General features: G+C 34.4%; 1 protein-coding gene across 1 annotated transcript in view; it reads right to left on the bottom strand.

Moving 5' to 3' along the window:
• The window catches only part of LOC132553245 (hepatocyte growth factor receptor-like), a 46034-nt gene extending 40979 nt beyond the window's left edge, over nt 1-5055 (bottom strand). The window contains exons 1-2 of the mRNA XM_060217474.1: nt 5050-5055; nt 4309-4497 (exon numbers count right to left, since the gene is read on the bottom strand). Coding sequence (XP_060073457.1) covers nt 4309-4497; nt 5050-5055 — 195 coding nt within the window. The remainder of the gene's footprint in view (nt 1-4308; nt 4498-5049) is intronic.
• Between the last annotated feature and the right edge of the window lie 8449 nt (nt 5056-13504).

Here is a 13504-nt window from a genome sequence, read left to right as displayed (position 1 = left end):
GATAACAGTTACAGAAGTGGGTTATTGTCTGTACAGGGTAACAGTTACAGAAGTGGGTTATTGTCTGTACAGGGTAACAGTTACAGAAGTGGGTTATTGTCTGTACAGGATAACAGTTACAGAAGTGGGTTATTGTCTGTACAGGGTAACAGTTACAGAAGTAGGTTATTGTCTGTACAGGGTAAACATTACAGAAGTGTGTTATTGTCTGTACAGGGTAACCATTACAGAAGTGTGTTATTGCTGTACAGGGTAATAGTTACAGAAGTAGGTTATTGTCTGTACAGGGTAAACATTACAGAAGTGTGTTATTGTCTGTACAGGGTAACCATTACAGAAGTGTGTTATTGTCTGTACAGGGTAACAGTTACAGAAGTGGGTTAATGTCTGTACAGGGTAACCATTACAGAAGTGTGTTATTGTCTGTACAGGGTAACAGTTACAGAAGTGGGTTAATGTCTGTACAGGATAACAGTTACAGATGTGGGTTATTGTCTGTACAGGGTAACAGTTACAGAAGTGGGTTATTGTCTGTACAGGGTAACAGTTACAGAAGTGGGTTAATGTCTGTACAGGATAACAGTTACAGAAGTGGGTTATTGTCTGTACAGGGTAACAGTTACAGAAGTGGGTTATTGCTGTACAGGGTAACAGTTACAGAAGTAGGTTATTGTCTGTACAGGGTAAACATTACAGAAGTGTGTTATTGTCTGTACAGGGTAACCATTACAGAAGTGTGTTATTGCTGTACAGGGTAATAGTTACAGAAGTAGGTTATTGTCTGTACAGGGTAAACATTACAGAAGTGTGTTATTGTCTGTACAGGGTAACCATTACAGAAGTGTGTTATTGTCTGTACAGGGTAACAGTTACAGAAGTGGGTTAATGTCTGTACAGGGTAACCATTACAGAAGTGTGTTATTGCCTGTACAGGGTAACAGTTACAGAAGTGGGTTAATGTCTGTACAGGATAACAGTTACAGATGTGGGTTATTGTCTGTACAGGGTAACAGTTACAGAAGTGGGTTATTGTCTGTACAGGGTAACAGTTACAGAAGTGGGTTAATGTCTGTACAGGATAACAGTTACAGAAGTGGGTTATTGTCTGTACAGGGTAACAGTTACAGAAGTGGGTTATTGCTGTACAGGGTAACAGTTACAGAAGTGGGTTATTGTCTGTACAGGGTAACAGTTACAGAAGTAGGTTATTGTCTGTACAGGATAACAATTACAGAAGTGGGTTATTGTCTGTACAGGGTAACAGTTACAGAAGTGGGTTATTGTCTGTACAGGGTAACAGTTACAGAAGTGGGTTAATGTCTGTACAGGATAACAGTTACAGAAGTGGGTTATTGTCTGTACAGGATAACAGTTACAGAAGTGGGTTATTGTCTGTACAGGGTAACAGTTACAGAAGTGGGTTAATGTCTGTACAGGATAACAGTTACAGAAGTGGGTTATTGTCTGTACAGGGTAACAGTTACAGAAGTGGGTTATTGCTGTACAGGGTAACAGTTACAGAAGTGGGTTATTGTCTGTACAGGGTAACAGTTACAGAAGTAGGTTATTGTCTGTACAGGGTAACAGTTACAGAAGTGGGTTAATGTCTGTACAGGATAACAGTTACAGAAGTGGGTTATTGTCTGTACAGGATAACAGTTACAGAAGTGGGTTATTGTCTGTACAGGGTAACAGTTACAGAAGTAGGTTATTGTCTGTACAGGATAACAATTACAGAAGTGGGTTATTGTCTGTACAGGGTAACAGTTACAGAAGTAGGTTATTGTCTGTACAGGGTAACAGTTACTGAAATAGGTTATTATCTGTACAGGGTAATAGTCTCAGAAGTGGGTTATTGTCTGTACAGGGTAACAGTTACAGAAGTAGGTTATTGTCTGTACAGGGTAACAGTTACTGAAATAGGTTATTATCTGTACAGGATAACAGTTACAGAAGTGGGTTATTGTCTGTACAGGGTAACAGTTACAGAAGTGGGTTATTGCTGTACAGGGTAACAGTTACAGAAGTGGGTTATTGTCTGTACAGGGTAACAGTTACAGAAGTAGGTTATTGTCTGTACAGGATAACAATTACAGAAGTGGGTTATTGTCTGTACAGGGTAACAGTTACAGAAGTGGGTTATTGTCTGTACAGGGTAACAGTTACAGAAGTGGGTTAATGTCTGTACAGGATAACAGTTACAGAAGTGGGTTATTGTCTGTACAGGATAACAGTTACAGAAGTGGGTTATTGTCTGTACAGGGTAACAGTTACAGAAGTGGGTTAATGTCTGTACAGGATAACAGTTACAGAAGTGGGTTATTGTCTGTACAGGGTAACAGTTACAGAAGTGGGTTATTGCTGTACAGGGTAACAGTTACAGAAGTGGGTTATTGTCTGTACAGGGTAACAGTTACAGAAGTAGGTTATTGTCTGTACAGGGTAACAGTTACAGAAGTGGGTTAATGTCTGTACAGGATAACAGTTACAGAAGTGGGTTATTGTCTGTACAGGATAACAGTTACAGAAGTGGGTTATTGTCTGTACAGGGTAACAGTTACAGAAGTAGGTTATTGTCTGTACAGGATAACAATTACAGAAGTGGGTTATTGTCTGTACAGGGTAACAGTTACAGAAGTAGGTTATTGTCTGTACAGGGTAACAGTTACTGAAATAGGTTATTATCTGTACAGGGTAATAGTCTCAGAAGTGGGTTATTGTCTGTACAGGGTAACAGTTACAGAAGTAGGTTATTGTCTGTACAGGGTAACAGTTACTGAAATAGGTTATTATTATCTGTACAGGGTAATAGTCTCAGAAGTGGGTTATTGTCTGTACAGGGTAAACATTACAGAAGTAGATATATATAAGTATATAGTAACAGTAACAGTTGTGTGACCATAGTGGGTATTCTACACTTTCAGCCCTGCCCATCAGCCTCTCAGCATCATCCAGGATCAACTGGTTTAATTTGTACATACCATCAACCTGTCATTCTAAACTTATAATTTTATTCTAGTTTAAGCTATTTCCAATGGAAATTAACCAAAATTTCCTCAAAACCTATATACAGTAGGTAAACCTCTGGTCAGTTTGATTATGCGGGTAATATGAACATGTGATTTTTTCAATAAAACCAGTTGTTGCTGTCTAGTGATAGCTTAAATCCTTTCTGTTTTGTTTCACTTTCAATTTGAATTGTTCCAACATATTTGATTCATAAAAGCATTGGTGTTGCAATTATCTCTCCATGTGGTCACTATTCACATCGACATTAACCACTGTGGGCAGCAGGCTGTAAATGACCATCGTAAGCAATTGACAGCATCAGATTATAAACATATATGTTGCTTAATTAGCATTAATTTGTAATGTGATTTATTTCATATCTTGCGTAACATCGTGCACACGCCAGCTGACACAAATTGTAACAAACATAAATGCGTAGTCATTTCAATCTACACTCCACATACCAATATGTCTACACTAATTTCTGCCAAAACACAAGCAGAATTGTGCTTTTTAAGGCTGGTTTCTTCATCATGGTATCCAAAGTTATGAAGATCAGAAAGAAACATGTGATTTCTTAACAGCTGATTAGCATGTATTACAGTACAGTGAGTGTTTCAAAAGACAATAATTGACATTTTCGACTGGTAATTCCCTGCCGTGCTAGGACACTTTCAGACACTTGGTCATGATTTTGGACAATTTCGATCATGAGAGTTCGAACTTTATTTTCAGGAGTATAAATTTGTATAATTTGAACAGGTTCAACAATACTTAATTAATTTTGTTCAAAGTGATCGAATGTTTACTGTCAGCTCTTGTAAATTTAATCCCTTCTCATGGGAAATTATTAATCCTGGTTTCATAAAATTCATATGAGGATTACTTGTTTTTTTCCATATCAGAGTCTTGGAAAGGTTGTTTAAATTTCAGCCTTTTGGCCCTACCACTGGCCCCTATAGATCAAGGACTTCAGAATTTAGGTTCACCTTTGGCTATTGAATATTTCTGTGAAATTTCTTTAAATTGGGTAAGAAGAAGTTTTTGAGAAGAAGGAAACGTGCTGATTGTTTACAGATGTATGATGTTTAAAGGATGACCAGCATCTGACAAAAGGCAATTAAAATTGGTCCTTTGTGACTTTGTATCAGGTGACCTAAAAATTTCTGACAGTAACCAATGATCCTGCTCCAATATAAGTTTGATGAATTCACTCACCAAAATAAACCTTGTCCCTAAACCAAGAACAAGAATGTAAAAATGACAACTAGAGAACTCCACGTATCAATAAGCTCTCACCTTTTTGAGTGTACCATCTTTGGTCCCAAGAAAGAGAAGAACATTGTTGTTTTTGGTGGTGACAGCCACTGAGGTAAGGACAGTGTTATTAAACTTAATTATTGGCCTTTGGAAGATTGGGTTCCGACCCTGGATAGGACCATAGCGTCTGCTGTCATTGGTCTTTCCACAATAGTCAGGTTCACCAGTCTGTAACAGAATAAAGTAATATAATGATATGTGGAACCTTTTACATGAATTTCGATGTGACTCATGAAACAAGTCTTAGATTATTTTATTTTACTTAGTTTCTGGCTCATATAAAATGAAAATGCAAGAGTTTTCTTACTGTATGAAATAAAAACTAATGTAAGATTCTGTTTCTCATATCAAATGAAAAAAAATGTAAGATTCTATTGATCATATCAAATGAAAACTGATGAAAACTTGTCTTCCTCATATAAAATGAAAACAAATTAAAGATTCTATTTCTCATATCAAATGAAAACAAATGTAAGATTCTATTGCTCATATGAAACGAAAACTAATGAAAATTTGTCTTCCTCATATAAAATGAAAACGAATGTATGATTCTATTTCTCATATTAAATGATAACAAATGTAAGATTCTGTTTGTAACATAACATTCTTTTGCAAGCATTATTGAAAATAGTATTTTACATGACAAATGCAAAATTTTAACAAGCCATATTCTCATTGATCTCAATATTATCAATAAATATGATGGTATGAAGTTATGACTTCCATAATAGGCACAATAGGAACACTAAGCTAGGTTACTGATTTGTATTGAGAAAATGTTATGTTATGGTTGTTATTATACAGATAACGTGGAAATTATGTTGTAAATATAATACAGTAGACAAATTAGATTCTTTCATCTGTTAGCACTTCTCAATGTCTGTGATGTTAAATTTCAAAACCTGAATTTGTCTTCTATATTCTCTGACATTCTGCCTGTTTTCTGTTCAAAAGACATTTCAATCTGTTCTCTATACACAGACATCTCCATCTGTTCTATATACATAGACATTTCAATCTGTTCTCTATACACAGACATCTCCATCAGTTCTCTATACATAGACATTTCAATCTGTTCTCTATACACAGACATCTCCATCAGTTCTCTATACATAGACATTTCTGTCTGTTCTCTATACACATACATTTCTGTCTGTTCTCTATACATAGACATTTCTATCAGTTCTCTATACATAGACATTTCTGTCTGTTTTCTATACACAGATATTTCTGTCTGTTCTCTATAAACAGACATTTCCATATGTTCTCTATACACAGACATTTCCATCTGTTCTCTATAAACAGACATCTCCATCTGTTCTCTATACACAGACATTTCCATCTGTTCTCTATAAACAGACATTTCTGTCTGTCCTCTATACACATACATTTCTGTCTGTTCTCTATACACAGACATTTCTATCAGTTCTCTATACATAGACATTTCTGTCTGTCCTCTATACACATACATTTCTGTCTGTTCTCTATACATAGACATTTCTGTCTGTTCTCTATACACAGACATTTCTATCAGTTCTCTATACATAGACATTTCTGTCTGTTCTCTATACACATACATTTCTGTCTGTTCTCTATACACAGACATTTCTATCAGTTCTCTATACACAGATATTTCTGTCTGTCCTCTATAAACAGACATTTCCATATGTTCTCTATACACAGACATTTCCATCTGTTCTCTATAAACAGACTTCTCCATCTGTTCTCTATACACAGACATTTCCATCTGTTCTCTATAAACAGACATTTCCATCTGTTCTCTATACATAGACATTTCTATCAGTTCTCTATACATAGACATTTCTGTCTGTTTTCTATACACAGATATTTCTGTCTGTTCTCTATAAACAGACATTTCCATATGTTCTCTATACACAGACATTTCCATCTGTTCTCTATAAACAGACATCTCCATCTGTTCTCTATACACAGACATTTCCATCTGTTCTCTATAAACAGACATTTCTATCAGTTCTCTATACATAGACATTTCTGTCTGTTCTCTATACACAGACATTTTCATCTGTTCTCTATAAACAGACATCTCCATCTGTTCTCTATACACAGACATTTCCATCTGTTCTCTATAAACAGACATTTCTATCAGTTCTCTATAAACAGACATTTCTGTCTGTCCTCTATACACATACATTTCTGTCTGTTCTCTATACATAGACATTTCTATCACTTCTCTATACATAGACATTTCTGTCTGTTCTCTATACACATACATTTCTGTCTGTTCTCTATACATAGACATTTCTATCAGTTCTCTATACATAGACATTTCTGTCTGTTCTCTATACACAGACATTTCTGTCTGTCCTCTATACACATACATTTCTGTCTGTTCTCTATACATAGACATTTCTGTCTGTTCTCTATACACAGACATTTCTATCTGTTCTCTATACACAGACATCTCCATCTGTTCTCTATACACAGATATTTTGGTCTGTTCTCTATAAACAGACATTTCTGTCTGTCCTCTATACACATACATTTCTGTCTGTTCTCTATACACAGACATTTCCATCTGTTCTCTATACACAGACATTTCTATCAGTTCTCTATAATAGACATTTCTGTCTGTTCTCTATACACAGACATTTCCATCTGTTCTCTATACATAGACATTTCTATCAGTTCTCTATACATAGACATTTCTGTCTGTTCTCTATTCACAGATATTTCTGTCTGTTCTCTATAAACAGACATTTCCATCTGTTATCAATACACAGACATTTCCATCTGTTCTCTATAAACAGACATTTCCATATGTTCTCTATACACAGACATTTCCATCTGTTCTCTATAAATAGACATCTCCATCTGTTCTCTATACACAGACATTTCCATCTGTTCTCTATAAACAGACATTTCCATCTGTTCTCTATACATAGACATTTCTATCAGTTCTCTATACATAGACATTTCTGTCTGTTTTCTATACACAGATATTTCTGTCTGTTCTCTATACACATACATTTCTGTCTGTTCTCTATAAACAGACATTTCCATCTGTTCTCTTCACATAGACAGTTTTGTCTTACAGCTCTGTGTACATGACATTTCTGTTAAGCTATCAGGTCTATATGAAGAAGTTTAAATGCTCTACCGAAATAAGAAAAAAAAAGAAAAGGAGTTGTATGTATTGAACTGCCAAATGACATTTCCAGGAAATGTATTGTCTATCCTGCAGGTTGAATTGTTTGCATGTTTTAAGCCCTTATAATCTAGTAGGAAAGTTTTTAAGCACTAATGGCACACCAGCTATGACTGAACGTCTCCAATTTGATAGCAATTTGTAGCAGTGATAGACTGATGTGCGTTAAAGTGTTTCACGTTTTACAGGTTTTTTTCTGATTTCTCTCCAAGAACAAACTTTAAATCATTAATCTCCCTATGTAAGATAAAAAGTCACAGTGTCGATAGAAGGTTTCGGAGGCGGTGTTTCACTCTGATGTTTGCCAGTATTGCGGAGTAAATCACCAACAGTTGTATAGGCATGTCTTTTCAATTAACTTGATTTACATTTCTGATGAAATTAGCCAATATAAAATTGGAGAATTGTACATGAAACAAAAACTTAACCTCAGCCAGCAGCAATAGCCATTAATGTTGATGGTTATTTTCCTGGTCAAGTGACGAGGAATAACGAGATCTGTATGAATGTTATGGTACTAAAGTCAGACCAATTAAAACGGGTGCAAACCTCTATCACATGTTCCAGCCTTCCAAGATGGCTTATGAATTTTATATCCCTTTCATCTGATTATGAGTGAATGTACACCAGTGCTGGAATCTACTAAGTTTTTTGGTGGTGTAGATTACGGAATGCCAAACTTCCAACAGGGCTGCCTTTGATAGGGCCTGCCTTTTGCCTCCTGTCACTCCTGAAAGTGGCAATGGCAGGAATACCAGACAGAGCCTAGAATCCTTGTTCTTGTATTGTATTCCAAGAGATCATGGCATTCCACCCTAGGGGTGATACATCAAAGAAACATGCTAAATGTTGTCATCAGGAAACTCTTGGAAAGAACTGTTAATGGATACACTAAACTATGTATTTGTGTTTAATTTAGCATAAAACATTACATCTCGGAGATATGAAGATGACGATGATGATGGACTTATGTAATTAATTGTTAAAGTGGTACATATTACCCACCAATATGTTATATAGACCATGTTGATGAGCTTAATGAAGTACAAGTACTTTAAGTTACAGAAAAGAAAACAGATGTTAGTTGTCTACATAAACACCCAAGCATTGAGTGTAACAAAGAGATTACTCAATGTTATCTACTTAAATAATCATCAATATTGTCACTGTTGGGATGGGAGATAACTCTAGATAGACACAATGGTACATATATTGTGGGGAGACAAATGAAGAAAATGTTACATGTATTGTGAGGAAGAGACCTGGAGACATTGGCATCAAAGATCACAAACTTACGGTAGAAACATTACATTTTTGATGCCAACATGAAGGGAGGTAATTCAAGGTAAATATGCCAACATAGCCACATGGCTGCATGTTGTAATGCAGGGAAAATTTATTTTTTTGTGGTTTTATGTACTCACAACATCCAGGTTCATAAGAGGACAGTGTCCATGAATGAAGGGACAACTGGTAGACACTTTTATAATGCCTAGAAAGGGCAGTAACTCTAGAAAAAGATATTACAACATTGACCCCAATAGCATGGGAGAAAGGGCAGGAAGTTTTGATGATCCTGCAATACTGCAGGGAAGGGTCAAAACTCTAGGTACATGGATATATATGTAACTGGAAAGTGAGAAATGTGCCTTGGGATCAGACCTGTGACCTTTGAACTTACAAATTCACCACTTTACCTATCAAGCTAAAGGGAAATGACCTCTACACTGGAAGGTCACTGTATTTATGTACAATTAAAGCTTGTCACACATATCCATTGTTATTTGTGTAGGAAGAATTCAAGATTTTTAGGACAAAATTATTTCAATTTCAATTGACGAATACATATAGCCACCATACCTACAGGATCTTATTTGAATTTTCATTTCATATGAAATATTAAGAAACAAAGATTTTAATTTTGCAGTCAAGAAATGAAAACAAATTTAAAACACTTTTTACCTCATAACTTTGAAAATGAATCCAAGTTTCAATCACAAGACACCCAAAATATCCACAGTGAATGGGATATTTATTGGCCGACTAGTATTACCTCGGATGTGAAATTAGTCAGCCAATAAATACCGCACTCACTGTAAAATACTTTGGGTGTTGTGATTGAAACTTTTTTGCAGTAATTTTTATATTCTATTTCAATGCCCTGCATACATTTTGTAATCCACACCCAACGTGCAGCATCCCACTTATCAACCAACTCACTCTAAACTAAAAGTTATAATCAAAATGTGGAGGACAAAATCAAACACAGGCAGCCATTTGATTAAAGTCATGACATCATTGCCCATATCATAACATCATTATTTATTTCTGACAGGTGCAGCTAATAAAAAAAGTTCCACAGTATGTTATACAAGTGGCATATGTAAAAATATTACAAGGGTATATCTAGTCAATAACAGGTGGATTGATGTGACAAATTTTATTCTTAGTAGTGAGTTGTACATGTATGATTCTACAACAATACCTTTAGGTAAGGTGCCTTTTGTTCTAACCATTCAAAGACAGGTAAGATTACTATGTACATCTGGTTGTGAGGTGTCTGTGCTATAATAATGTCTAACATTGTCTTATTTCAAATTAGTCTCCGTGTTACTTATAGAATGTAAAGATGAAGCATCATTAACCTTCTAGAATTGTCTTCCTTCTGTTTTCAAAAGGACATGAAGTGCAGTATCTTTGTAATATGCCATGAGTTGGTGATGTCTGGATTACCCTTCCAAACATAAGAATGCATCATCATCAATATGTACATTTCCGTGTACTTAACACTCAGACAGTCACACGATCACAGGAGGAAACCAAGTAATTACAATTGTCATAATTATGATCGTCTGAAGAAGAAGACCTTCACTTATAATAGCTTTTGGCAGCATGCTATTTATAATCGAAATAGAAAAAGTACATATGACCCAGAACACATGATACAAATGATGGAGTTCTCATACAAGGGACATAACTCTGATAGAAAACAAAAACATAGACTGCAAAAAAACACACATGGTTTTGATATTATCATACATTGGAAGCAGAAAACAAACTTCAAAGGAATTGCCTGATACATGTAAAAATAGTAAAGTCAGACATGTTTATTTTGACATGGTGAAAATGCTTTAAGAAGATGGCAGAGTAGCCTGTTTATCTAGTAGGCAGGAGACAAACATAATCTGCCTAGTTATGTTGTTTTACATGTGTTGTCTAATAAATAACTAGTTATTTGAGTCTCCATCTTGTAATGTTTCCGGCTACCATCTGTTAACCATCAATGTTTATACTACATCAAACTCCTTACTCTCAACATTCAAAATTAATCCAAGTCCAGTCCTGATAGGGTTACTACCAGCCACATCTAAAGCCCACGTGTATTTATACATACTGTAGGGTTGTTTATATTTGTGGAACATAAATTTGGCTGAGAAGAGGGACATGCTTTCAGCATGTCAGTACAATTAATTGTACAATGTCTACAGAATCATGACAATCACTGCCATCAACCATTTTACCTAGAAATGGATATCACATGAAAGTAAAACACTGTACTAAAGATGCAGTCATGTGACTGTTACAGTTGGTCATGTGACTTATATTTGGTCATGTGACTGTAAATTGAATAATTAAAACTTGAAGGTAAGTTTAAAATAAAACATAGACTTTAGGATGTATGACATTACTAGACAAAATATTTGGACTAAGTCATATGACACCAACAGATTAGCCATGAAGTTATGTGACATTGTTAGATAACAATGTGTGACACAAGTCATATAATTCTAAACTATGTTAGGCAACAGACAAGCCTATTTAATACTATGAGATAACATCAAACGTGACCCTTGTCACTTGACAAAAACATAGTCACACTGTGCAAAGTCACAAAACATAGTCGGGACACATGTGATGTAATACTATTGCATAAAGTCATAATTCATTAGACCCTTTATAATCCCAATTTCATTCCAGTAATAATTTCCATAACTTAGGTATGCAAATTTAGTACCTGCATCCATCTTTATAATCCTAATATATCATGTTATACAACTTGAGCAAAGTCATGTTATACTATGTTACACTTTGAAGGAAAAATGGGGGAAAAAATCATACCTTGTTGAACGAAGGTGTATCATACTCAAGTGACCAAAGTCATGTGATATTTTATTGGACAAAGTCATGTGATATTTTAGTTAATGGAGTCATATTATACTTTACTGAACAAAATCATGTGATATTTTATTGAACAAAATCATGTGATATTTTATTGAACAAAGTCATGTGATATTTTAGTTAATAGAGTCGTATTATACACTATTGAACAAAGTCATGTGATATTTCATTTAATGGAGTCGTATTATACTCAAGTGACCAAAGTCATGTGATATTTTAGTTAATGGAGTCATATTATACACTATTGAACAAAGTCATGTGATATTTTATTTAATGGCATTGTATTATACACTATTGAACAAAGTCATGTGATATTTTATTTAATGGTGTCGTATTATACACTATTGAACAAAGTCATGTGATATTTTATTTAATGGTGTCGTATTATACACTATTGAACAAAGTCATGTGATATTTTATTTAATGGTGTCGTATTATACACTATTGAACAAAGTCATGTGATATTTTATTTAATGGTGTCGTATTATACACTACTGAACAAAGTCATGTGATATTTTATTTAATGGTGTCGTATTATACTTTACTGAACAAAGTCATGTGATATTTTATTTAATGGTGTCGTATTATACTTTACTGAACAAAGTCATGTGATATTTTATTTAATGGTGTTGTATTATACTTTACTGAACAAAGTCATGTGATATTTTATTTAATGGCATCGTATTATACACTATTGAACAAAGTCATGTGATATTTTATTTAATGGTGTCGTATTATACTTTACTGAACAAAGTCATGTGATATTTTATTTAATGGCATCGTATTATACACTATTGAACAAAGTCATGTGATATTTTATTTAATGGTGTCGTATTATACACTATTGAACAAAGTCATGTGATATTTTATTTAATGGTGTCGTATTATACTTTACTGAACAAAGCCATGTGATATTTTATTTAATGGTGTCATATTATACTTTACTGAACAAAGTCATGTGATATTTTATTTAATGGTGTTGTATTATACTTTACTGAACAAAGTCATGTGATATTTTATTTAATGGCATCGTATTATACACTATTGAACAAAGTCATGTGATATTTTATTTAATGGTGTCGTATTATACTTTACTGAACAAAGTCATGTGATATTTTATTTAATGGTGTCGTATTATACTTTACTGAACAAAGTCATGTGATATTTTATTTAATGGTGTCGTATTATACTTTACTGAACAAAGTCATGTGAACTTGTGCTATCCTGTAGTATTAGATGTGATCAATTGACATTTTCAGACATAGATAAATATTATTTGTCTACGTTGACACTATTCTTCATTATCAAGTGAGAGTTCTATCTTAATACAAAAGCTGAACTACAGAATGAGCGTGCTCAGCCATAAAATGGAAAGAGAATTGTAGGTGGATTATAGGGACACCATCTATTATCCCAAAGGAAAAAAAATACATAAAATGTTTTGTATGGAAGCTGTCAATGTAGTTGAAAAGTTTTTATAATCAATTTTCCTCAGCACATGTTTATCTCGCTTCGTGCTGATGAGTTTTCGACACCAATACCATGCTAGCTATGCTACGACTGCCATACCTTGTTGGATGGTTAGTTCCCTACTGTCTTTTGTCAGATATGAAACAGTTATGAATTTCATAATCATCTTTCCTATTTCTCTAATATATCTGCATGACTGCTGCTGAGGAAAAGATAACATTTACTTCATGTTATGTAAACCATGTTTAAACAGAAACTCTACTGAACATAAAGTTGACAGACATAGAGCTAGCAGAACATACAGTCCTTATAAGTCATTTTATTTCCTCTAGGATTCCT

This window comes from Ylistrum balloti, unplaced genomic scaffold (genome assembly GCF_031769215.1).
Source record: "Ylistrum balloti isolate Yb309-2 unplaced genomic scaffold, AGI_CSIRO_Ybal_v1 Utg370312, whole genome shotgun sequence".
NCBI classification, from domain to species: Eukaryota; Metazoa; Mollusca; class Bivalvia; order Pectinida; family Pectinidae; genus Ylistrum; species Ylistrum balloti.
This window is presented reverse-complemented; position numbering and strand designations above follow the sequence as displayed.